At 52.5% G+C, this 26,222-nt stretch overlaps 1 protein-coding gene across 2 annotated transcripts in view; it reads right to left on the bottom strand.

Moving 5' to 3' along the window:
- Positions 1 to 289: 289 nt before the first annotated feature.
- ABCC8 (ATP binding cassette subfamily C member 8) overlaps positions 290 to 26,222 on the bottom strand; it is a 261,472-nt gene continuing 235,539 nt past the window's right edge. For both annotated transcript variants that reach the window (XM_073603932.1, XM_073603931.1), the window contains exons 36-39: positions 8,343 to 8,446; positions 7,946 to 8,079; positions 6,703 to 6,765; positions 290 to 1,232 (exon numbers count right to left, since the gene is read on the bottom strand). In XM_073603932.1, coding sequence (XP_073460033.1) covers positions 1,095 to 1,232; positions 6,703 to 6,765; positions 7,946 to 8,079; positions 8,343 to 8,446 — 439 coding nt within the window. In that variant the 3' untranslated portion in view covers positions 290 to 1,094. The remainder of the gene's footprint in view (positions 1,233 to 6,702; positions 6,766 to 7,945; positions 8,080 to 8,342; positions 8,447 to 26,222) is intronic.

Here is a 26,222-nt window from a genome sequence, read left to right as displayed (position 1 = left end):
GCTGAGAATCTACCCCCCCCCCCTCCCCCATCACACCCAACAATGAGGAAATTGTCTGCCAATCCCCCACTCCCGCCGTGCCCCGGATTCATATACATTGGATGAACATTCTTTACCCACAATGCTCCCTGCCTGAGGCTGGGGCCCCGCTGAGATAATTCTAGGGGATCAGACAGGGCCCCAGATTCTGATATCCTTCTATACATTCCTTTGGGAGGGGCCCCAGACTCCTCTACCCCCCCCTCCCCCCAGTAATCGGAGGAATGACGCGGAGACCGCCTGAGGCGTCTTCATGAAAAATCTGCCAAAATCTTTATTATGAAAGAATCGATATTTACATTCTATGTACAGAGAGCCGACCAATCATTTATCAGCCTGGACATAGGAGGCGATCAGATCCGACCAATCATTTATCAGCCCGGACATAGGAGGCGATCAGATCCGATCAATCATTTATCAGCCTGGACATAGGAGGCGATCAGATCCGATCAATCATTTATCAGCCTGGACATAGGAGGCGATCAGATCCGACCAATCATTTATCAGCCTGGACATAGGAGGCGATCAGATCCGATCAATCATTTATCAGCCTGGACATAGGAGATGATCAGATCCGATCAATCATTTATCAGCCTGGACATAGGAGGCGATCAGATCCGATCAATCATTTATCAGCCTGGACATAGGAGGCGATCAGATCCGATCAATCATTTATCAGCCTGGACATAGGAGGCGATCAGATCCGATCAATCATTTATCAGCCTGGACATAGGAGGCGATCAGATCCGATCAATCATTTATCAGCCTGGACATAGGAGATGATCAGATCCGATCAATCATTTATCAGCCTGGACATAGGAGATGATCAGATCCGATCAATCATTTATCAGCCTGGACATAGGAGGCGATCAGATCCGATCAATCATTTATCAGCCTGGACATAGGAGGCGATCAGATCCGATCAATCATTTATCAGCCTGGACATAGGAGATGATCAGATCCGATCAATCATTTATCAGCCTGGACATAGGAGGTGATCAGATCCGATCAATCATTTATCAGCCTGGACATAGGAGGCGATCAGATCCGATCAATCATTTATCAGCCTGGACATAGGAGGCGAACATGCTGTCCTCCCGCTCCAGGAGCGCCTCCGGCTTTTCGTACTCCATGATGGCGCCGCGCTTCATGACGATCACCATGTCCGCGTTCAGGATGGTGTGCACCCGGTGCTAAACAGAGGGGGAGAGAGAGAGACGGGGGAGGGGGAGAGAGAGATGCTATTAGACAATTATTCGATGTACGGAATATGAGGTTGGTCGCTGGCTGCTCAGTGATTGGTCAGATATCGGTGTGTATGCTCAGTGATTGGTCAGATATCGGTGTGTATGCTCAGTGATTGGTCAGATATCGGTGTGTATGCTCGGTGATTGGTCAGATATCGGTGTGTATGCTCGGTGATTGGTCAGATATCGGTGTGTATGCTCGGTGATTGGTCAGATATCGGTGTGTATGCTCAGTGATTGGTCAGATATCGGTGTGTATGCTCAGTGATTGGTCAGATATCGGTGTGTATGCTCAGTGATTGGTCAGATATCGGTGTGTATGCTCGGTGATTGGTCAGATATCGGTGTGTATGCTCAGTGATTGGTCAGATATCGGTGTGTATGCTCAGTGATTGGTCAGATATCGGTGTGTATGCTCAGTGATTGGTCAGATATCGGTGTGTATGCTCGGTGATTGGTCAGATATCGGTGTGTATGCTCGGTGATTGGTCAGATATCGGTGTGTATGCTCGGTGATTGGTCAGATATCGGTGTGTATGCTCGGTGATTGGTCAGATATCGGTGTGTATGCTCAGTGATTGGTCAGATATCGGTGTGTATGCTCAGTGATTGGTCAGATATCGGTGTGTATGCTCAGTGATTGGTCAGATATCGGTGTGTATGCTCAGTGATTGGTCAGATATCGGTGTGTATGCTCAGTGATTGGTCAGATATTGGTGTGTATGCTCAGTGATTGGTCAGATATCGGTGTGTATGCTCAGTGATTGGTCAGATATCGGTGTGTATGCTCAGTGATTGGTCAGATATTGGTGTGTATGCTCAGTGATTGGTCAGATATTGGTGTGTATGCTCAGTGATTGGTCAGATATCGGTGTGTATGCTCAGTGATTGGTCAGATATCGGTGTGTATGCTCAGTGATTGGTCAGATATCGGTGTGTATGCTCAGTGATTGGTCAGATATCGGTGTGTATGCTCAGTGATTGGTCAGATATCGGTGTGTATGCTCAGTGATTGGTCAGATATCGGTGTGTATGCTCAGTGATTGGTCAGATATCGGTGTGTATGCTCAGTGATTGGTCAGATATCGGTGTGTATGCTCAGTGATTGGTCAGATATTGGTGTGTATGCTCAGTGATTGGTCAGATATCCGTATGTATACTTGTTGACTGGCACAGGGTAGATATATACACAATGATTAGTCGCGGTGTCATGCGGCGTTCTCTCCTGCAGAGAGTGAGATGTGACATCATCTGTGACCCCCCCTCCCCTCCCCCGCCACCACATGGGCCCTGACCCAATTCTCCAGTCTGATCCCGAGAATGTTCCGGCAATCTGAGTGCCGTGACAGACAATCCCGTCCCTTCCTGCGCTCTGCGTCTATCCAACATCCTTCTCTCTCTGTACATCTCATATATACAATATCTGACAAAAGTAAGTACACCCCTCAGTGACATTTGTGTAAATCTTTTCATGTGACAACACTGAAGAAATGACACTTGTCTACAATGTAAAGTAGTGAGTGTACAGCTTGTATAACAGTGTAAATTTTCTGTCCCCTCAAAATAACTCAACACACAGCCATTAATGTCTAAACCGCTGGCAACAAAAGTCAGTACACCCCTAAGTGAAAATGTCCACATCGGGCCCAATTAGCCATTTTCCCTCCCCGGTGTCATGTGACTCGTTAGTGTTACAAGGTCTCAGGTGTGAATGGGGAGCAGGTGTGTTAAATTTGGTGTTATCGCTCTCACTCTCTCATACTGGTCACTGGAAGTACAATATGGCACCTCATGGCAAAGAACTCTCTGAGGATCTGAAGAAAAGAATTGTTGCTCTACATAAAGATGGCCTAGGCTATAAGAAGATTGCCAAGACCCTGAAACTGATCTGCAGCACGGTGGCCAAGACCATACAGCGGTATAACAGGACAGGTTCCCCTCAGAACAGGCCTCGCCATGGTCCACCAAAGAAGTTGAGGTCACGTGATCAGCGTCATATCCAGAGGTTGTCTTTGGGAAATAGACGTATGAGTGCTGCCAGCATTGCTGCAGAGGTTGTAGGGGTGGGGGGTCAGCCTGTCATTGCTCAGACCATACGCTGCACACTGCATCAAATTGGTCTGCATGGCTGTCATCCCAGAAGGAAGCCTCTTCTAAAGATGATGCACAAGAAAGTCCACAAACAGTTTGCTGAAGACAAGCAGACTAAGGACATGGATTACTGGAACCATGTCCTGTGGTCTGATGAGACCAAGATAAACTTATTTGGTTCAGATGGTGACAAGCGTGTGTGGGGGCAACCAGGTGAGGAGGACAAAGACAAGTGTGTCTTGTCTATAGTCAAGCATGGTGGTGGGAGTGTCATGGTCTGGGGCTGCATGAGTGCTGCCGGCACTGGGGAGCTACAGATCATTGAGGGGACCATGAATGCCAACATGTACTGTGATATACTGAAGCAGAGCATGATCCCCTCCCTTCAGAGACTGGACCGCAGGGCAGTATTCCAACATGATAACCACCCCAAACACACCTCCAAGACCACCACTGCCTTGCTAAAGAAGCTGAGGGTAAAGGTGATGGACTAGACAAGCATGTCTCCAGACCTAAACCCTATTGATCATCTGTGGGACATCCTCAAACGGAAGGTGGAGGAGCGCAAGGTCTCTAACATCCACCAGCTCTGTGATGTCATCATGGAGGAGGGGAAGAGGACTCCAGTGACAACCTGTGAAGCTCTGGTGACCTCCATGCCCAAGAGGGTTAAGGCAGTGCTGGAAAATAATGGAGGCCACACAAAATATTGACACTTTGGGCCCAATTTGGAGATTTTCACTTAGGGGTGTACTGACTTTTGTTGCCAGCGGTTTAGACATTAATGGCTGTGTGTTGAGTTATTTTGAGGGGACAGCAAATTTACACTGTTATACAAGCTGTACACTCACTACTTTACATTGTAGACAAGTGTCATTTCTTCAGTGTTGTCACATGAAAAGATAGAAGAAAAGATTTACACAAATGTCACTGAGGGGTGTACTTACTTTTGTGAGATATTGTATATGTATATATATATATATATATATATATATATATATATAACTCCAATATGATACAACCTATAAAAGATAAATAATTAACAGTATATTATACTCTACATTTATTTATTATAGGTATTATATAGCGCCGCCATCAATGTACAAACAAACATGTATTATACATTCCCATCAGTCCCTGTCCCCAAATGTCACTGAGGGGTGTACTTACTTTTGTCAGATACGGTATATATATATATATATATATATATATCAGTAGATGAGATGTATATACAGTTACAATGTATCCAGTCATTGGGGGATTTGCACTGTGAGAAGGAAGCGGTGGCTGCGGTGGGTGGTGGCGGGGGTTCGGGGATTGGTGGATTAAAAGGAAGCAGTGGCTGCGGCAGTGGGGGTTTTCGGGGTTACCGTGACGGGTGGATGAGAAGGAAGCAGTGGCTGCGGCGAGGGTTTCTGGGATTGGTGGATGAGAAGGAAGCGATGGCTGCGGCGGGGGTTCCGGGATTGGTGGATGAGAAGGAAGCGGTGGCTGCGGCGGGGGTTTCTGGGATTGGTGGATGAGAAGGAAGCGGTGGCTGCGGCGGGGGTTTCTGGGATTGGTGGATGAGAAGGAAGCAGTGGCTGCGGCAAGGGTTTCTGGGATTGGTGGATGAGAAGGAAGCGGTGGCTGCGGCGGGGGTTTCTGGGACGGGTGGATGAGAAGGAAGCGGTGGCTGCGGCGGGGGGTTCCGGGACGGGTGGATGAGAAGGAAGCAGTGGCTGCGGCGAGGGTTTCTGGGATTGGTGGATGAGAAGGAAGCGATGGCTGCGGCGGGGGGTTCCGGGATTGGTGGATGAGAAGGAAGCGGTGGCTGCGGCGGGGGTTTCTGGGATTGGTGGATGAGAAGGAAGCGGTGGCTGCGGCGGGGGTTTCTGGGATTGGTGGATGAGAAGGAAGCGGTGGCTGCGGCGAGGGTTTCTGGGATTGGTGGATGAGAAGGAAGCGGTGGCTGCGGCGGGGGTTCCGGGATTGGTGGATGAGAAGGAAGCAGTGGCTGCGGCAAGGGTTTCTGGGATTGGTGGATGAGAAGGAAGCGGTGGCTGCGGCGGGGGTTTCTGGGACGGGTGGATGAGAAGGAAGCGGTGGCTGCGGCGGGGGGTTCCGGGACGGGTGGATGAGAAGGAAGCACTGGCTGCGGCAGTGGGGGTTACCGGGGTTACCGTGACGGGTGGATGAGAAGGAAGCGGTGGCTGCGGCGGGGGTTCCGGGATTGGTGGATGAGAAGGAAGCGGTGGCTGCAGCGGGGGGTTCTGGGACGGGTGGATGAGAAGGAAGCGGTGGCTGCAGCGGGGGGTTCTGGGACGGGTGGATGAGAAGGAAGCGGTGGCTGTGGAGGGGGGTTCCGGAACGGGTGGATGAGAAGGAAGCGGTGGCTGCGGCGGGGGTTTCCGGGACGGGTGGATGAGAAGGAAGCGGTGGTTGCGGCGGGGTTTCCGGGACGGGTGGATGAGAAGGAAGCGGTGGTTGCGGCGGGGGGTTCCGGGGCGGGTGGATGAGAAGGAAGCGGTGGTTGCGGCGGGGGGTTCCGGGGCGGGTGGATGAGAAGGAAGCGGTGGCTGCGGCGGGGGGTTCCGGGGCGGGTGGATGAGAAGGAAGCGGTGGCTGCGGCGGGGGGTTCCGGGGCGGGTGGATGAGAAGGAAGCGGTGGCTGTGGAGGGGGGTTCCGGAACAGGTGGATGAGAAGGAAGTGGTGGTTGCGGCGGGGGGTTCCGGGACGGGTGGATGAGAAGGAAGCGGTGGCTGTGGAGGGGGGTTCCGGAACGGGTGGATGAGAAGGAAGTGGTGGTTGCGGCGGGGGGTTCCGGGACGGGTGGATGAGAAGGAAGCGGTGGCTGCGGCGGGGGGTTCCGGGATTGGTGGATGAGAAGGAAGCGGTGGCTGTGGTGGGGGTTTCTGGGACGGGTGGATGAGAAGGAAGCGGTGCCTGCGGCGGGGGGTTGTGTCGGTGAGATATCTCTCTATATGTGGACAATCCTCGCAATGAGCCGTTAGTAAAGATAAATGATCTTTAATCGTCGGTGATGTCACACTGTGGCCCCGCCCTTCCCACTGATTCCCATCATGGAATCAATTTGTAAAGCGCTGGGGGAGGAGCTAGAACAGCCAATGACATCCCAGCAGTCATATTTCCAGGGCAAGAAAGGAAGAATCTGATTGGCTGCTCTGGGAATTGATGCGATTGGTAATAGAGACCCCGCCCACCCTCATCTATGGTGGAATTTGTCATGAAAAAGTCTACAACAACCAATCCGATTCTTCCATTCCTCCAGAAGGCTGGCCGTGGTTGGTGGATAGATAGCGGTCAGTAATCTCCGGAACTTACCGCTATAATGACGACGGTGCGATCCTGGAAAGCCGTCATCACCACCTTCTGTAGAATGTTCTCCTACCGGATGGAAGGACGGGTTAGATTGTACATGTGGGGCTCATTCACCCCTCCCCCCGGGTTAGATTGTACATGTGGGGCTCATTCACCCCTCCCCCCGGGTTAGATTGTACATGTGGGGCTCATTCACCCCTCCCCCCAGGTTAGATTGTACATGTGGGGCTCATTCACCCCTCCCCCCGGGTTAGATTGTACATGTGGGGCTCATTCACCCCTCCCCCCAGGTTAGATTGTACATGTGGGGCTCATTCACCCCCTCCCCCCGGGTTAGATTGTACATGTGGGGCTCATTCACCCCTCCCCCCAGGTTAGATTGTACATGTGGGGCTCATTCACCCCTCCCCCCGGGTTAGATTGTACATGTGGGGCTCATTCACCCCTCCCCCCAGGTTAGATTGTACATGTGGGGCTCATTCACCCCTCCCCCCGGGTTAGATTGTACATGTGGGGCTCATTCACCCCCTCCCCCCGGGTTAGATTGTACATGTGGGGCTCATTCACCCCTCCCCCCAGGTTAGATTGTACATGTGGGGCTCATTCACCCCTCCCCCCAGGTTAGATTGTACATGTGGGGCTCATTCACCCCTCCCCCCAGGTTAGATTGTACATGTGGGGCTCATTCACCCCTCCCCCCGGGTTAGATTGTACATGTGGGGCTCATTCACCCCTCCCCCCAGGTTAGATTGTACATGTGGGGCTCATTCACCCCTCCCCCCGGGTTAGATTGTACATGTGGGGCTCATTCACCCCCTCCCCCCGGGTTAGATTGTACATGTGGGGCTCATTCACCCCTCCCCCCAGGTTAGATTGTACATGTGGGGCTCATTCACCCCTCCCCCCAGGTTAGATTGTACATGTGGGGCTCATTCACCCCCTCCCCCCGGGTTAGATTGTACATGTGGGGCTCATTCACCCCTCCCCCCAGGTTAGATTGTACATGTGGGGCTCATTCACCCCCTCCCCCCGGGTTAGATTGTACATGTGGGGCTCATTCACCCCCTCCCCCCAGGTTAGATTGTACATGTGGGGCTCATTCACCCCTCCCCCCAGGTTAGATTGTACATGTGGGGCTCATTCACCCCTCCCCCCGGGTTAGATTGTACATGTGGGGCTCATTCACCCCTCCCCCCAGGTTAGATTGTACATGTGGGGCTCATTTACCCCCCGGGGTCATACGTACGGTGGCCATGTCTATGGAGGCCGTGGCTTCATCCATGATCAGGATGCTGCTTTTCCTGACGAACGCTCTGGCCAGACAGAAGAGCTGCCGCTGCCCGACGCTGAAATTCTCCCCGCCTTCCGTCACCAGGGCGTCTGTGGGGGGAAAAAACATCAGCTCAGCGATCCCCCCCTTTAATACCCTCCATAGAACATAGATAATGATACATTGTATGACAGATGGAGGACCGCCCACTGAGAAACCACTGGAACCGCCCATCACATCTCACCGGTCTCATGATGTCATAGTGACATTCCTGGAGCATCACTCAGGAATCAGACCAATAAGAGTGACCAGAACCCGCCCACAATCTATACACCCCCCACTGCAGAGACCAATCCCCTCCTCCATCCCGTACCCAGACCGCCAGGAAGAGCCTTCACCACGTGTTTGAGCTGAGCGATCTCCAGCGCCTCCCACAGGACGCAATCCGAACATTTATTCTCCGGATCCAGATTAAACCTGCAGAGAAACAACGGATATGACATCACACCATATTACATGACATCACACTGTAGGACACTCGCTGTGCCCCTTTATGAGGGGTTCCCACCATCCCTGTGCTGAGTTCCCGGGTCTGTACACCCGCTGTGCCCATTATGAGGGGTTCTCACCATCCCTGTGCTGAGTTCCCAGGTCTGTACACCCGCTGTGCCCATTATGAGGGGTTCTCACCATCCCTGTGCTGAGTTCCCGGGTCTGTACACCCGCTGTGCCCATTATGAGGGGTTCTCACCATCCCTGTGCTGAGTTCCTGGGTCTGTACACCCGCTGTGCCCATTATGAGGGGTTCCCACCATCCCTGTGCTGAGTTCCCGGGTCTGTACACCCGCTGTGCCCATTATGAGTTCTCACCATCCCTGTGCTGAGTTCCTGGGTCTGTACACCCGCTGTGCCCATTATGAGGGGTTCTCACCATCCCTGTGCTGAGTTCCCGGGTCTGTACACCCGCTGTGCCCATTATGAGGGGTTCTCACCATCCCTGTGCTGAGTTCCTGGGTCTGTACACCCGCTGTGCCCATTATGAGGGGTTCCCACCATCCCTGTGCTGAGTTCCCGGGTCTGTACACCCGCTGTGCCCATTATGAGGGGTTCCCACCATCCCTGTGCTGAGTTCCCGGGTCTGTACACCCGCTGTGCCCATTATGAGGGGTTCCCACCATCCCTGTGCTGAGTTCCCGGGTCTGTACACCCGCTGTGCCCATTATGAGGGGTTCTCACCATCCCTGTGCTGAGTTCCCGGGTCTGTACACCCGCTGTGCCCATTATGAGGGGTTCTCACCATCCCTGTGCCGAGTTCCCGGGTCTGTACACCCGCTGTGCCCATTATGAGAGGTTCCCACCATCCCTGTGCTGAGTTCCCGGGTCTGTAGACCCGCTGTGCCCATTATGAGGGGTTCTCACCATCCCTGTGCTGAGTTCCCGGGTCTGTACACCCGCTGTGCCCATTATGAGGGGTTCTCACCATCCCTGTGCTGAGTTCCCGGGTCTGTACACCCGCTGTGCCCATTATGAGGGGTTCCCACCATCCCTGTGCTGAGTTCCCGGGTCTGTACACCCGCTGTGCCCATTATGAGGGGTTCCCACCATCCCTGTGCTGAGTTCCCGGGTCTGTACACCCGCTGTGCCCATTATGAGGGGTTAATTTTGTTTATTGAAAAAACTTACAAACAACAACTTATATACAATAAAATCATAATAAATAAATAAAACATATTTACAAAATAATTGAATATGATAATACAAAACAAGAACATAATAAATGGTACAAACCAAATTGCGCACAACACAATCCCTACGGGAGAGCCAGACTAAGGAACATCACCGTCACCATACATGGAGCCTTTTATCAAAAATAGATTTCATCTTGAAAATCCAGGGGAGTGAATCAAGAATAGAAAGAAAAGCCGCACACCCCGAGATCAACAGGCAGCAGCTACAGAGTCCTGATATTCCTCCACGCCCTTATCCAGACCTCCTGCTGCCACCTGCCTTTCTCAAGACCCCGAATCTTCCCAACCTCACCCAGAATGTCCTGCACCACCACTTCCACAGGGAGGATTTTACTCCGTAAGGATAACTGACACCGTGCACTCCACGTGAAATAACGGACTACCAGACTAACTAAAAAAAGTGTTTCCAAATCATAATCCCGACGAGTCTGGAATGCCCCATACACCCACTCTGCATAACTCATATGGGGGAGGAAGGGTATACTCAGAGCCCTCCCCACCCTCTTGTACACCTCTATATTAAAAGAGCATTGAAGTAGAAAGTGATCCATGGACTCCACCACTCCTCCACACTCCACTCTCGGGCAGCCCCGATCACTCATGGAAAGAAACTTCAAGTTGCCCTTCACATATAGTTTTCCATGAAAGGCAAGCCAAGCCTGATCCCTAAACTTCATTGAGATTCTCTCCAAATTAATCAATCGCAAACCCACCCCCAAAACCAGGCTTGGGCAATCCCTCAAGGCCAGTGGCTCGCAAAAAGCAGAGCTCATGATCCGCTTCTCAAGAAGTTTCCTTGGAAGAGATCTGACTTCTCCTGCTGTAACTTGCCACTGCCGAAGCATTTTCAAACACGGGGCAACATAAGCCGGGAGCTGTTCATGCTTGACCCTCAGGCTTTTCACTGGCCCACCATTTTCCCAGTCTCGCAGAAAGGGCCTAAACCAGGACTGGAAAATACCAACCCACCCAGGCCGTCTCTCTGCCAACATGTTACCAAGATTGTACTTCAGAAACATCAGAGAGAAAAAGACTACAGGGTTGACCATCCCTAGACCACCCTCCCGCCTAGGAAGGTAAGTCACATTCCTTTTGACAAGGTTTATTCTGTTCCCCCATAACAGCTGGAAGAAACAACTATAGATCCTGGTATAGAGAGAAACTGGCAAAATGCAAACAAAACTGACATACAGAAAAATCGGAATCAGGTAAGTCTTGATCAGATCAACCTTTTCCCTCAAGGAAAGCTGCCAACCTTTCCAGCTTGCCACCTTGGCATCGGCATTCTCCAGCCTGTTCACCCAATTTGCATGACCATAGTCACCTGGGCTGAATTCAATGCCTAGAACTCTAATTTTTTGTTGGGGCTCCGGGAAGTCATCCGGGAGAACAAAGCTCTCACCTTCCACACCCATCCAGAAAGCTTCACACTTGTCCTGGTTGACCTTTGAACCTGATGCCTCTGCATACTGCCCTATCACTGAGACCACCTCCTGTGCCTCCGCAGTCCCAGAGATAAAAACAGAAACATCATCAGCATAGGCCACAACCTTCAAAGGAGGCTCACCAGCGATGCCCAAAGGTACCCCACACAATGGTCCACTCTCTAGCCTTCTAATGAAGGGGTCGATTGCAAACACATATAGCAGAGGACTCAATGGACACCCCTGACGCACACCCGAGCCGACCGCAAAGGGTTGCCCGACCCAACCATTAACCAGAGGAAAGCTTTCAGCCCCTTTGTACAAAATCTTGAGCCAATCAATGAAACCCCCCTCCAGGCCATATTTGTCAAGAAGGAGCCACAAGTACTCATGATTAACCCGATCAAAGGCCTTAGCATGATCCAATGTCAGCAAAAATTTACACCAACCAGCAGCCCTACAACGCTCCAAGGCCTCCCGGACAGCTAACACCGCTGAGAAAGTGCTTCTACCTTGGACCGAACAGTGCTGGTGGCGGGATAACAAACTGCCTGCCACTGGTGATAATCGCCAGAAGAAAATCTTTGCCAGTATCTTTCTATCGACATTAAGAAGGCCAATGGGGCGCCAATTCCCAATCATCGAAGGATCTTTACCCTTTGACAGAAGGATCACTGCAGATTGCCTCATGGAGGGAGGGAGAGAACCCTCATTCAAACAGCCATTAAAAACATCCGCAAGGTAGGGAGCCAGGATCGTTTTAAAACATTTATAGAACTCGGCTGTCAAACCATCTGGCCCTGGCGTTTTCTTGATGGCTAGTTTATCAATAGCCTGGATTACCTCATCTGCAGTGATTTCATCTGTCAAATTCATCAAAGGAACATTACTTTCCAGTCCTGGTGTAGAGTCCAAAAAACCCAACATCCTTGTCCGATCAAGGTTCCTTCCTCCCAGGAGATCGGCATAGTATGACCTGACAACCTCCAGGATCCCTGACCTAGACTTCGTCAGAGAGCCCGTACTGTCCCTCAGGCCATTGACCGTCTTAACTGCTACGCTCTGTTTACAGTTCTGGTAAGGGTCAGGCGAATGGTATTTCCCGTAATCCCTCTCCTGAACCAAAGAGGCGTGCCGGTCATATTGATGTCTCCTAAGGAGGAGCTTCACCTCAGAGATCGCCCCAGAATCTCCTCCATTCAAAACAAGGCGGTCAAGTTTCCTCCGCAAACGCTGGTAGGTGATATACTTATCTTGCTGCTTCTTTCTTCCTATGGCCTTGAAAAGCCCAATAGTCCGCTGTTTAACAAGCTCCCACCATTCTGACTTGCTGTTGCAAAAGTCTAGGATCGTTACCTGTGCTTGAAAAAAATCCTCAAAGGATTGTCTTACTCTCTCGTCTTCCAGGAGGGCTGAATTCAATCTCCAGATACCCCTCCCCCTAGGTGGCATGTCTGGGGCATTCAGAGTCACAGATAGAATACAGTGATCAGAAAACTCCACTGCCCGACACACAGGTGCCGAAAAAGTGGAGTCTCCCTTTAAAAAAAAAAAACCTATCTATCCTACTCTGACTACTACCTCGCTGAAAAGTGAACCCCGTGCTGTCTGGGCAGCGCTTAATGTGCGCATCTACCAGACCTGCTTCCCTAACAATCGCATTAAGAAAAAGGGTGTCATAGCCCAGCTTATCTCTGAAACCTCTCCTGTCTTTAGACCTAGTAATGGTGTTGAAATCACCTCCAAAGATAACCTGCTGGGCCGTAAAAAGAAAAGGCTTAATCTTTGTAAAGAGGCATTTCCTGTCCCACTTCGTCTGGGGACCATAGATGTTAATCAGGCGCAAGTCCTGCCCCTTCACAGAGATGTCTAAGACCATGCATCTCCCTATCTCTACCTAAATTACCCGCCGGCACGTTACCATACCAGAAAAAAGGACTGCAACTCCGCTGTAAGGCTCGGCCGCAAGAGACCAAAACGAGGGAACACGTCTCCACTCCTTCTTTGCCAGATGTATATCGGCCAGACTACTCAGATGGGTTTCTTGCAAAAACAAAATGTCAGCATCAAACTCGCTGAGCAAAAATAAGGCCATATGACGAGCACTTACTGATCTTAAGCTGGCAACATTAATGGTTGCCACTTTTAACTGAGTGGGAACTGCCATTAGGGTAGTTGAGGCAGCCATTTCTTAGCCTGACTACTCCCTCTTCCTGGAGAACCAGCGCGCTTTGTTGCACCCTGGCACTCATCATCCATAGAGGATGCAGAACTGAATGAGTCCCATTCATCCTCATCATCATCAGACAGGACCTTAAACTTATTTTCTAAAGGCAAAAATTTAGGATTTAAGGTAACTGAACCCCCTTTTTTCCTTCTTTTGCCCCTCCTCCTCCTATCCTCCAACCACTCCATATCATCCTTAGACAAACCAGACTCAACAGCCTCCCCACCCCTATCCTCCCCTTCACCCCCCCCCCCCCCCACTCCCCCTTCCCTTATCTACCACCAGGCCAGCCTCTCCACCATCCACCCCACTCCTCTGCACCCCACGATCCTCAATAGAAACCCTTCAGCGTCGGGGGAGGGGGGTTGGCACCACACCTGACGCACCTGCCTCAGCACCTCTTGCTGCCTCTGCAATTTTAGAAGACACAGACACAGGATTGGACACATTTTTGGCAACCGATACCTTACCTACAGAAGACATGGGCACACTGGGTAAACGCACAGACTGGGGAGACACAGACACATTAGGTATTGGCACAGACTGGGGCACCACAGATTGGGGAGACACATTGGGTATTGGCACAGACTCAGATGGACTCACAGGCACCCCAGCTGCTGAGCTCCGAGCATCCTCCATGTCCATGCGGAAGAACTCTCTCATGAGCTCAGGATTGTTGTGCATTGCCTCAGGACACTGACTGTAAGGATGTCCCACCGCATTGCACAGATTGCACCTGATGATATTACAGTCCTTCGCCAAATGTCCTATACCCTGACACAGAGAGCACTTCATCACTGGACAGGAGGATGCAAGATGCCCTTTATCACCACACTTATTGCAGAGCTTTGGCTGGCCTGGATAGAAGATGGTCATCCTGTCCCCTCCCCAGGAAAGCTGAGGATGGCAGATGCTGGACAACATTGTCAACAACCTTTAATTTTAGCTGCACAGACCATCCCCCCGTCCATATTCCCCGATCGTCCACAATCTTTTTTAGGGGGCTCAGGACGTCTCCATACCTCCTCAACCAAACAGATAAATCCCCTTGCGGTATGGATTCATTGCGGACCAAAATTGTGACCATTTTAATGAGGGGCTGGCGTGATATAAGCTTTGGGATGAGCCCTTTCCAGTCCGGCAGGCCCCTACACACGTGCTCATACTTCTCCCAAAATATGTCCAAAGACTCCGGACGGATAAAGGACAAATCATATTCATAGGAACCTGCCGGACTGATCAGGGCGAAGATATCTGTGGGTGTAAACCCCATCTGTAGAATCTTATCCACCACTGTCCTCCTATGTGGGGGGATTCCACCGCCTTCCCATTTTAATTGCACAACATTCCTCCTTTTAAACATGGAGGAAGATAAAACATTTTCATGCTCCTTCCCTGTTTGCTCCCCCTTCCCAGATCCTGTAGCAGCAACACCAGCATAAGTTTTTCTTACACCAGCAGCATTTGCAGTCTTGTCCTTAGACACAATCAAACCTGCTGGCAGAGAGTCTGAATCAGCTGGGATAGCAGTCTTCTGATTAGAGGCAGGACCCTCCCCCTCCCCAGAGCACATGGTTTCTTTTCTGGGATCAATCACAGTCATGGCTGCTGCAGACTCCTGGAAAGTTGTAGCACTACTGCACCCAGCATCTCCTCCACCATTCACAGGAACAGCCGCTGTGCCTGGTCCAGGCAAAGTCTCTGTATTGTCCATGGACCTCTCTGCAGACTGGAGCTGACAGTTATTAGCAGATGTTATTGCATGTTGTACATTGTCTATGGGTCTGGGCTGACTGCCTGCAGCACTACAACCCTCAGCAAGCACATTGTCATTAAAGTTCACACCATCATCCTGCACACACACTGTACCTGCACCTTGTCTCTCCACAGGTCTTTCTTCCACAGGGCTAGGAACGGCGTCCATCTTTTCCTCACCATCCTGGGAAGCCACACCTGGAGGGGATTCAAGTTTATTGATGAAATCCAGCATGGCAGAACCTTCAACCTCCTGCTCAGATGTTCCACATTGCTGGGGAGTGAAGGGGACAGAGGCCTCCACCATTGAGGACTCAGCAGATGTCTGAGGTGTTGAAGAGCTGGGCTCATCCTCCGGGCCCACTTTCTCACTCTCTGCTGTCTGTACCTGCATCTCCTCACTGGTCTCCTCACCCTCCATGCAGGAAGCGGCTCCTCTTCTCATTTGGCTGAATCTTTCTTCATTCTTATATTTTTCTTTAAATGCTCCACTATTCTCCTTCAGAGAACTCACCAGTTCTTTCTTCTTCCGCAGAGCTTGTTCCAGGTCTTTCAGCTCAGGCCTCAGAGCAGCTCTTTTCTTGCTGAACACTTTGGCACAAATCTGCTTTTTCTTCTTAAATTCATTTTTCAAAGCCACCAACTTCTCCTCTTCCTTCTCAATCCGCTTCAGCGTTTCAATAACCCTCCGTCTAAAGGCAGACAGGGACTCATCTTTCCTTGGGCCAGGCCCAGTGTCCTCCACAGGCTGAGGCCTATCCAGGGGGCCTCCACCAGGATCCTCCCCAGGATCCTGCATCACTCCTGGGGCAGAGCAGCAACTCTAGTCCCTGGTCTCTGGAAGCAAAGGAACTAGCAACCTCACACCTCGCTGTCAGGGAGTGGAATGGCAGTTTCCCACCATCCCTGTGCTGAGTTCCCGGGTCTGTACACCCGCTGTGCCCATTATGAGGGGTTCCCACCATCCCTGTGCTGAGTTCCCGGGTCTGTACACCCGCTGTGCCCATTATGAGGGGTTCTCACCATCCCTGTTCTGAGTTCCCGGGTCTGTACACCCGTTGTGCCCATTATGAGGGGTTCTCACCATCCCTGTGCTGAGTTCTCGGGTCTGTACACCCACTGTGCCCATTATGAGGGGTTCTCACCATCCCTGTGCTGAGTTCCCGGGTCTGTACACCCGCTGTGCCCATTATGAGGGGTTCTCACCATCCCTGTGCTGAGTTCTCGGGTCTGTACACCCCCTGTGCCCATTATGAGGGGTTCTCACCATCCCTGTGCTGAGTTCCCGGGTCTGTACACCCGCTGTGCCCATTATGAGGGGTTCTCACCATCCCTATGCTGAGTTCCCGGGTCTGTACACCCCCTGTGCCCATTATGAGGGGTTCCCACCATCCCTGTGCTGAGTTCCCGGGTCTGTACACCCGCTGTGCCCATTATGAGGGGTTCCCACCATCCCTGTGCTGAGTTCCCGGGTCTGTAGACCCGCTGTGTCCATTATGAGGGGTTCTCACCATCCCTGTTCTGAGTTCCCGGGTCTGTACACCCGCTGTGCCCATTATGAGGGGTTCCCACCATCCCTGTGCTGAGTTCCCGGGTCTGTACACCCGCTGTGCCCATTATGAGGGGTTCCCACCATCCCTGTGCTGAGTTCCCGGGTCTGTACACCCGCTGTGTCCATTATGAGGGGTTCTCACCATCCCTGTTCTGAGTTCCCGGGTCTGTACACCCGCTGTGCCCATTATGAGGGGTTCCCACCATCCCTGTGCTGAGTTCCCGGGTCTGTACACCCGCTGTGCCCATTATGAGGGGTTCCCCCCATCCCTGTGCTGAGTTCCCGGGTCTGTACACCCGTTGTGCCCATTATGAGGGGTTCTCACCATCCCTGTGCTGAGTTCTCGGGTCTGTACACTCACTGTGCCCATTATGAGGGGTTCTCACCATCCCTGTGCTGAGTTCCCGGGTCTGTACACCCGCTGTGCCCATTATGAGGGGTTCCCACCATCCCTGTGCTGAGTTCTCAGGTCTGTACACCCGCTGTGCCCATTATGAGAGGTTCCCCCCATCCCTGTGCTGAGTTCTCGGGTCTGTACACCCCCTGTGCCCATTATGAGGGGTTCTCACCATCCCTGTGCTGAGTTCCCGGGTCTGTACACCCGCTGTGCCCATTATGAGGGGTTCTCACCATCCCTGTGCTGAGTTCCCGGGTCTGTACACCCGCTGTGCCCATTATGAGGGGTTCTCACCATCCCTGTGCTGAGTTCCCGGGTCTGTACACCCGCTGTGCCCATTATGAGGGGTTCCCACCATCCCTGTGCTGAGTTCCCGGGTCTGTACACCCGCTGTGCCCATTATGAGGGGTTCCCACCATCCCTGTGCTGAGTTCCCGGGTCTGTACACCCGCTGTGCCCATTATGAGGGGTTCCCACCATCCCTGTGCTGAGTTCCCGGGTCTGTACACCCGCTGTGCCCATTATGAGAGGTTCTCACCATCCCTGTGCTGAGTTCCCGGGTCTGTACACTCACTGTGCCCATTATGAGGGGTTCTCACCATCCCTGTGCTGAGTTCCCGGGTCTGTACACCCGCTGTGCCCATTATGAGGGGTTCCCACCATCCCTGTGCTGAGTTCTCGGGTCTGTACACCCCCTGTGCCCATTATGAGGGGTTCTCACCATCCCTGTGCTGAGTTCCCGGGTCTGTACACCCGCTGTGCCCATTATGAGGGGTTCTCACCATCCCTGTGCTGAGTTCCCGGGTCTGTACACCCGCTGTGCCCATTATGAGGGGTTCCCACCATCCCTGTGCTGAGTTCCCGGGTCTGTACACCCGCTGTGCCCATTATGAGGGGTTCCCTCCATCCCTGTGCTGAGTTCCCGGGTCTGTACACCCGCTGTGCCCATTATGAAAGGTTCTCACCATCCCTGTGCTGAGTTCCCAGGTCTGTACACCCGCTGTGCCCATTATGAGGGGTTCTCACCATCCCTGTGCTGAGTTCCCGGGTCTGCACACCCGCTGTGCCCATTATGAGAGGTTCCCACCATCCCTGTGCTGAGTTCCCGGGTCTGTACACCCGCTGTGCCCATTATGAGGGGTTCCCACCATCCCTGTGCTGAGTTCCTGGGTCTGTACACCCGCTGTGCCCATTATGAGGGGTTCCCACCATCCCTGTGCTGTTCCCAGGTCTGTACACCCGCTGTGCCCATTATGAGGGGTTCCCACCATCCCTGTGCTGTTCCCAGGTCTGTACACCCGCTGTGCCCATTATGAGGGGTTCTCACCATCCCTGTGCTGAGTTCCCGGGTCTGTACACCCGCTGTGCCCATTATGAGGGGTTCTCACCATCCCTGTGCTGAGTTCCCGGGTCTGTACACCCGCTGTGCCCATTATGAGGGGTTCCCACCATCCCTGTGCTGAGTTCCCGGGTCTGTACACCCGCTGTGCCCATTATGAGGGGTTCTCACCATCCCTGTGCTGAGTTCCCGGGTCTGTACACCCGCTGTGCCCATTATGAGGGGTTCTCACCATCCCTGTGCTGAGTTCCCGGGTCTGTACACCCGCTGTGCCCATTATGAGGGGTTCCCACCATCCCTGTGCTGAGTTCCCGGGTCTGTACACCCGCTGTGCCCATTATGAGGGGTTCCCACCATCCCTGTGCTGAGTTCCCGGGTCTGTACACCCGCTGTACCCATTATGAGGGGTTCCCACCATCCCTGTGCTGAGTTCCTGGGTCTGTACACCCGCTGTGCCCATTATGAGGGGTTCTCACCATCCCTGTGCTGAGTTCCCGGGTCTGTACACCCGCTGTGCCCATTATGAGGGGTTCTCACCATCCCTGTGCTGAGTTCCCGGGTCTGTACACCCGCTGTGCCCATTATGAGGGGTTCCCACCATCCCTGTGCTGAGTTCCCGGGTCTGTACACCCGCTGTGCCCATTATGAGGGGTTCCCACCATCCCTGTGCTGAGTTCCCGGGTCTGTACACCCGCTGTGCCCATTATGAGGGGTTAATTTTGTTTATTGAAAAAACTTACAAACAACAACTTATATACAATAAAATCATAATAAATAAATAAAACATATTTACAAAATAATTGAATATGATAATACAAAACAAGAACATTATAAATGGTACAAACCAAATTGCGCACAACACAATCCCTACGGGAGAGCCAGACTAAGGAACATCACCGTCACCATGCATGGAGCCTTTTATCAAAAATATATTTCATCTTGAAAATCTAGGGGAGTGAATCAAGAATAGAAAGAAAAGCCGCACACCCCGAGATCAACAGGCAGCAGCTACAGAGTCCTGATATTCCTCCACACCCTTATCCAGGCCTCCTGCTGCCACCTGCCTTTCTCAAGACCCCGAATCTTCCCAACCTCACCCAGAATGTCCTGCACCACCACTTCCACAGGGAGGATTTTACTCCGTAAGGATACCTGACACCGTGCACTCCACGTGAAATAACGGACTACCAGACTAACTAAAAAAAGTGTTTCCAAATCATAATCCTGACGAGTCTGGAATGCCCCATACACCCACTCTGCATAACTCATATGGGGGAGGAAGGGTATACTCAGAGCTCTCCCCACCCTCTTGTACACCTCTATATTAAAAGGGCACTGAAGTAGAAAGTGATCCATGGACTCCACCACTCCTCCACACTCCACTCTCGGGCAGCCCCGATCACTCATGGAAAGAAACTTCAAGTTGCCCTTCACATATAGTTTTCCATGAAAGGCAAGCCAAGCCTGATCCCTAAACTTCATTGGGATTCTCTCCAAATTAATCAATCGCAAACCCTCCCCCAAAACCAGGCTTGGGCAATCCCTCAAGGCCAGTGGCTTGCAAAAAGCAGAGCTCATGATCCGCTTCTCAAGAAGTTTCCTTGGAAGAGATTTGACTTCTCCTGCTGTTACTTGCCACTGCCGAAGCATTTTCAAACACGGGGCAACATAAGCCGGGAGCTGTTCATGCTTGACCCTCAGGCTCTTCACAGGCCCACCATTTTCCCAGTCTCGCCGAAAGGACCTAAACCAGGACTGGAAAATACCAACCCACCCAGGCGGTCTCTCTGCCAACATGTTACCAAGATTGTACTTCACAAACATCAGAGAGAAAAAGACTACAGGGTTGACCATCCCTAGACCACCCTCCCGCCTAGGAAGGTAAGTCACATTCCTTTTGACAAGGTTTATTCTGTTCCCCCATAACAGCTGGAAGAACCAACTATAGATCCTGGTATAGAGAGAAACTGGCAAAATGCAAACAAAACTGACATACAGAAAAATCGGAATCAGGTAAGTCTTGATCAGATCAACCTTTTCCCTCAAGGAAAGCTGCCAACCTTTCCAGCTTGCCACCTTGGCATCGGCATTCTCCAGCCTGTTCACCCAATTTGCATGACCATAGTCACCTGGGCCGAATTCAATGCCTAGAACTCGAATTTTTTGTTGGGGCTCCGGGAAGTCATCCGGGAGAACAAAGCTCTCACCTTCCATACCCATCCAGAAAGCTTCACACTTGTCCTGGTTGACCTTTGAACCTGATGCCTCTGCATACTGCCCTATCACTGAGACCACCTCCTGCGCCTCCGCAGTCCCAGAGATAAAAACAGAAACATCATCAGCATAGGCCACAACCTTCAAAGGAGGCTCACCAGCGATGCCCAAAGGTACCCCACACAAAGGTCCACTCTCTAGCCTTCTAATGAAGGGGTCGATTGCAAACACATATAGCAGAGGACTCCATGAACACCCCTGACGCACACCCGAGCCGACTGCAAAGGGCTGCCCGACCCAACCATTAACCAGAGGAAAGCTTTCAGCCCCTTTATGAGGGGTTCCCACCATCCCTGTGCTGAGTTCCCGGGTCTGTACACCCGCTGTGCCCCTTTATGAGGGGTTCCCACCATCCCTGTGCTGAGTTCCCGGGTCTGTACACCCGCTGTGCCCATTATGAGGGGTTCCCACCATTCCTGTGCTGAGTTCCCGGGTCTGTACACCCGCTGTGCCCATTATGAGGGGTTCTCACCATTCCTGTGCTGAGTTCCCGGGTCTGTACACCCGCTGTGCCCATTATGAGGGGTTCCCACCATCCCTGTGCTGAGTTCCTGGGTCTGTACACCCGCTGTGCCCATTATGAGGGGTTCTCACCATCCCTGTTCTGAGTTCCCGGGTCTGTACACCCGCTGTGCCCATTATGAGGGGTTCCCACCATCCCTGTGCTGAGTTCCCGGGTCTGTACACCTGCTGTGCCCATTATGAGGGGTTCCCACCATCCCTGTGCTGAGTTCCCGGGTCTGTACACCCGCTGTGCCCATTATGAGGGGTTCTCACCATCCCTGTTCTGAGTTCCCGGGTCTGTACACCCGCTGTGCCCATTATGAGGGGTTCCCACCATCCCTGTGCTGAGTTCCCGGGTCTGTACACCTGCTGTGCCCATTATGAGGGGTTCCCACCATCCCTGTGCTGAGTTCCCGGGTCTGTACACCTGCTGTGCCCATTATGAGGGGTTCTCACCATCCCTGTGCTGAGTTCCCGGGTCTGTACACCCGCTGTGCCCATTATGAGGGGTTCTCACCATCCCTGTGCTGAGTTCCCGGGTCTTTACACCCGCTGTGCCCATTATGAGGGGTTCCCACCATCCCTGTGCTGAGTTCCCGGGTCTGTACACCCGCTGTGCCCATTATGAGGGGTTCCCACCATCCCTGTGCTGAGTTCCCGGGTCTGTACACCTGCTGTGCCCATTATGAGGGGTTCTCACCATCCCTGTGCTGAGTTCCCGGGTCTGTACACCCGCTGTGCCCATTATGAGGGGTTCTCACCATCCCTGTGCTGAGTTCCTGGGTCTGTAGACCCGCTGTGCCCATTATGAGGGGTTCTCACCATCCCTGTGCTGAGTTCCCGGGTCTGTACACCCGCTGTGCCCATTATGAGGGGTTCCCACCACCCCTGTGCTGAGTTCCCGGGTCTGTACACCCACTGTGCCCATTATGAGGGGTTCCCACCATCCCTGTGCTGAGTTCCCGAGTCTGTACAACTGCTGTGCCCATTATGAGGGGTTCCCACCATCCCTGTGCTGAGTTCCCGGGTCTGTACACCCGCTGTGCCCATTATGAGGGGTTCCCACCATCCCTGTGCTGAGTTCCTGGGTCTGTACACCTGCTGTGCCCATTATGAGGGGTTCTCACCATCCCTGTGCTGAGTTCCCGGGTCTGTACACCTGCTGTGCCCATTATGAGGGGTTCTCACCATCCCTGTGCTGAGTTCCCGGGTCTGTACACCCGCTGTGCCCATTATGAGGGGTTCTCACCATCCCTGTGCTGAGTTCCCGGGTCTGTACACCCGCTGTGCCCATTATGAGGGGTTCTCACCATCCCTGTGCTGAGTTCCCGGGTCTGTACACCCGCTGTGCCCATTATGAGGGGTTCTCACCATCCCTGTGCTGAGTTCCCGGGTCTGTACACCCACTGTGCCCATTATGAGGGGTTCTCACCATCCCTGTGCTGAGTTCCCGGGTCTGTACACCCGCTGTGCCCATTATGAGGGGTTCCCACCATCCCTGTGCTGAGTTCTCGGGTCTGTACACCTCCTGTGCCCATTATGAGGGGTTCTCACCATCCCTGTGCTGAGTTCCCGGGTCTGTACACCCGCTGTGCCCATTATGAGGGGTTCCCACCATCCCTGTGCTGAGTTCCCGGGTCTGTACACCCGCTGTGCCCATTATGAGGGGTTCCCACCATCCCTGTACTGAGTTCCCGGGTCTGTACACCCGCTGTGCCCATTATGAGGGGTTCTCACCATCCCTGTGCTGAGTTCCCGGGTCTGTACACCTGCTGTGCCCATTATGAGGGGTTCTCACCATCCCTGTGCTGAGTTCCCGGGTCTGTACACCCGCTGTGCCCATTATGAGGGGTTCTCACCATCTCTGTGCTGAGTTCCCGGGTCTGTACACCCGCTGTGCCCATTATGAGGGGTTCCCACCATCCCTGTGCTGAGTTTCCGGGTCTGTACACCCGCTGTGCCCATTATGAGGGGTTCTCACCATCCCTGTGCTGTTCCCAGGTCTGTACACCCGCTGTGCCCATTATGAGGGGTTCTCACCATCCCTGTGCTGAGTTCCCGGGTCTGTACACCCGCTGTGCCCATTATGAGGGGTTCTCACCATCCCTGTGCTGAGTTCCCGGGTCTGTACACCCGCTGTGCCCATTATGAGGGGTTCCCACCATCCCTGTGCTGAGTTCCCGGGTCTGTACACCCGCTGTGCCCATTATGAGGGGTTCTCACCATCCCTGTGCTGAGTTCCCGGGTCTGTACACCCGCTGTGCCCATTATGAGGGGTTCTCACCATCCCTGTGCTGAGTTCCCGGGTCTGTACACCCGCTGTGCCCATTATGAGGGGTTCCCACCATCCCTGTGCTGAGTTCCCGGGTCTGTACACCCGCTGTGCCCATTATGAGGGGTTCCCACCATCCCTGTGCTGAGTTCCCGGGTCTGTACACCCGCTGTACCCATTATGAGGGGTTCCCACCATCCCTGTGCTGAGTTCCTGGGTCTGTACACCCGCTGTGCCCATTATGAGGGGTTCTCACCATCCCTGTGCTGAGTTCCCGGGTCTGTACACCCGCTGTGCCCATTATGAGGGGTTCTCACCATCCCTGTGCTGAGTTCCCGGGTCTGTACACCCGCTGTGCCCATTATGAGGGGTTCCCACCATCCCTGTGCTGAGTTCCCGGGTCTGTACACCCGCTGTGCCCATTATGAGGGGTTAATTTTGTTTATTGAAAAAACTTACAAACAACAACTTATATACAATAAAATCATAATAAATAAATAAAACATATTTACAAAATAATTGAATATGATAATACAAAACAAGAACATTATAAATGGTACAAACCAAATTGCGCACAACACAATCCCTACGGGAGAGCCAGACTAAGGAACATCACCGTCACCATGCATGGAGCCTTTTATCAAAAATATATTTCATCTTGAAAATCTAGGGGAGTGAATCAAGAATAGAAAGAAAAGCCGCACACCCCGAGATCAACAGGCAGCAGCTACAGAGTCCTGATATTCCTCCACACCCTTATCCAGGCCTCCTGCTGCCACCTGCCTTTCTCAAGACCCCGAATCTTCCCAACCTCACCCAGAATGTCCTGCACCACCACTTCCACAGGGAGGATTTTACTCCGTAAGGATACCTGACACCGTGCACTCCACGTGAAATAACGGACTACCAGACTAACTAAAAAAAGTGTTTCCAAATCATAATCCTGACGAGTCTGGAATGCCCCATACACCCACTCTGCATAACTCATATGGGGGAGGAAGGGTATACTCAGAGCTCTCCCCACCCTCTTGTACACCTCTATATTAAAAGGGCACTGAAGTAGAAAGTGATCCATGGACTCCACCACTCCTCCACACTCCACTCTCGGGCAGCCCCGATCACTCATGGAAAGAAACTTCAAGTTGCCCTTCACATATAGTTTTCCATGAAAGGCAAGCCAAGCCTGATCCCTAAACTTCATTGGGATTCTCTCCAAATTAATCAATCGCAAACCCTCCCCCAAAACCAGGCTTGGGCAATCCCTCAAGGCCAGTGGCTTGCAAAAAGCAGAGCTCATGATCCGCTTCTCAAGAAGTTTCCTTGGAAGAGATTTGACTTCTCCTGCTGTTACTTGCCACTGCCGAAGCATTTTCAAACACGGGGCAACATAAGCCGGGAGCTGTTCATGCTTGACCCTCAGGCTTTTCACTGGCCCACCATTTTCCCAGTCTCGCAGAAAGGGCCTAAACCAGGACTGGAAAATACCAACCCACCCAGGCGGTCTCTCTGCCAACATGTTACCAAGATTGTACTTCACAAACATCAGAGAGAAAAAGACTACAGGGTTGACCATCCCTAGACCACCCTCCCGCCTAGGAAGGTAAGTCACATTCCTTTTGACAAGGTTTATTCTGTTCCCCCATAACAGCTGGAAGAACCAACTATAGATCCTGGTATAGAGAGAAACTGGCAAAATGCAAACAAAACTGACATACAGAAAAATCGGAATCAGGTAAGTCTTGATCAGATCAACCTTTTCCCTCAAGGAAAGCTGCCAACCTTTCCAGCTTGCCACCTTGGCATCGGCATTCTCCAGCCTGTTCACCCAATTTGCATGACCATAGTCACCTGGGCCGAATTCAATGCCTAGAACTCGAATTTTTTGTTGGGGCTCCGGGAAGTCATCCGGGAGAACAAAGCTCTCACCTTCCATACCCATCCAGAAAGCTTCACACTTGTCCTGGTTGACCTTTGAACCTGATGCCTCTGCATACTGCCCTATCACTGAGACCACCTCCTGCGCCTCCGCAGTCCCAGAGATAAAAACAGAAACATCATCAGCATAGGCCACAACCTTCAAAGGAGGCTCACCAGCGATGCCCAAAGGTACCCCACACAAAGGTCCACTCTCTAGCCTTCTAATGAAGGGGTCGATTGCAAACACATATAGCAGAGGACTCCATGAACACCCCTGACGCACACCCGAGCCGACTGCAAAGGGCTGCCCGACCCAACCATTAACCAGAGGAAAGCTTTCAGCCCCTTTATGAGGGGTTCCCACCATCCCTGTGCTGAGTTCCCGGGTCTGTACACCCGCTGTGCCCCTTTATGAGGGGTTCCCACCATCCCTGTGCTGAGTTCCCGGGTCTGTACACCCGCTGTGCCCATTATGAGGGGTTCCCACCATTCCTGTGCTGAGTTCCCGGGTCTGTACACCCGCTGTGCCCATTATGAGGGGTTCTCACCATTCCTGTGCTGAGTTCCCGGGTCTGTACACCCGCTGTGCCCATTATGAGGGGTTCCCACCATCCCTGTGCTGAGTTCCTGGGTCTGTACACCCGCTGTGCCCATTATGAGGGGTTCTCACCATCCCTGTTCTGAGTTCCCGGGTCTGTACACCCGCTGTGCCCATTATGAGGGGTTCCCACCATCCCTGTGCTGAGTTCCCGGGTCTGTACACCTGCTGTGCCCATTATGAGGGGTTCCCACCATCCCTGTGCTGAGTTCCCGGGTCTGTACACCCGCTGTGCCCATTATGAGG

The sequence above is a fragment of the Aquarana catesbeiana genome, linkage group LG11 (assembly GCF_042186555.1).
Source record: "Aquarana catesbeiana isolate 2022-GZ linkage group LG11, ASM4218655v1, whole genome shotgun sequence".
NCBI lineage: Eukaryota > Metazoa > Chordata > Amphibia > Anura > Ranidae > Aquarana > Aquarana catesbeiana.
The sequence above is the reverse complement of the archived record's forward strand: the minus strand, read 5'-3'. Positions and strand labels throughout refer to the sequence as shown.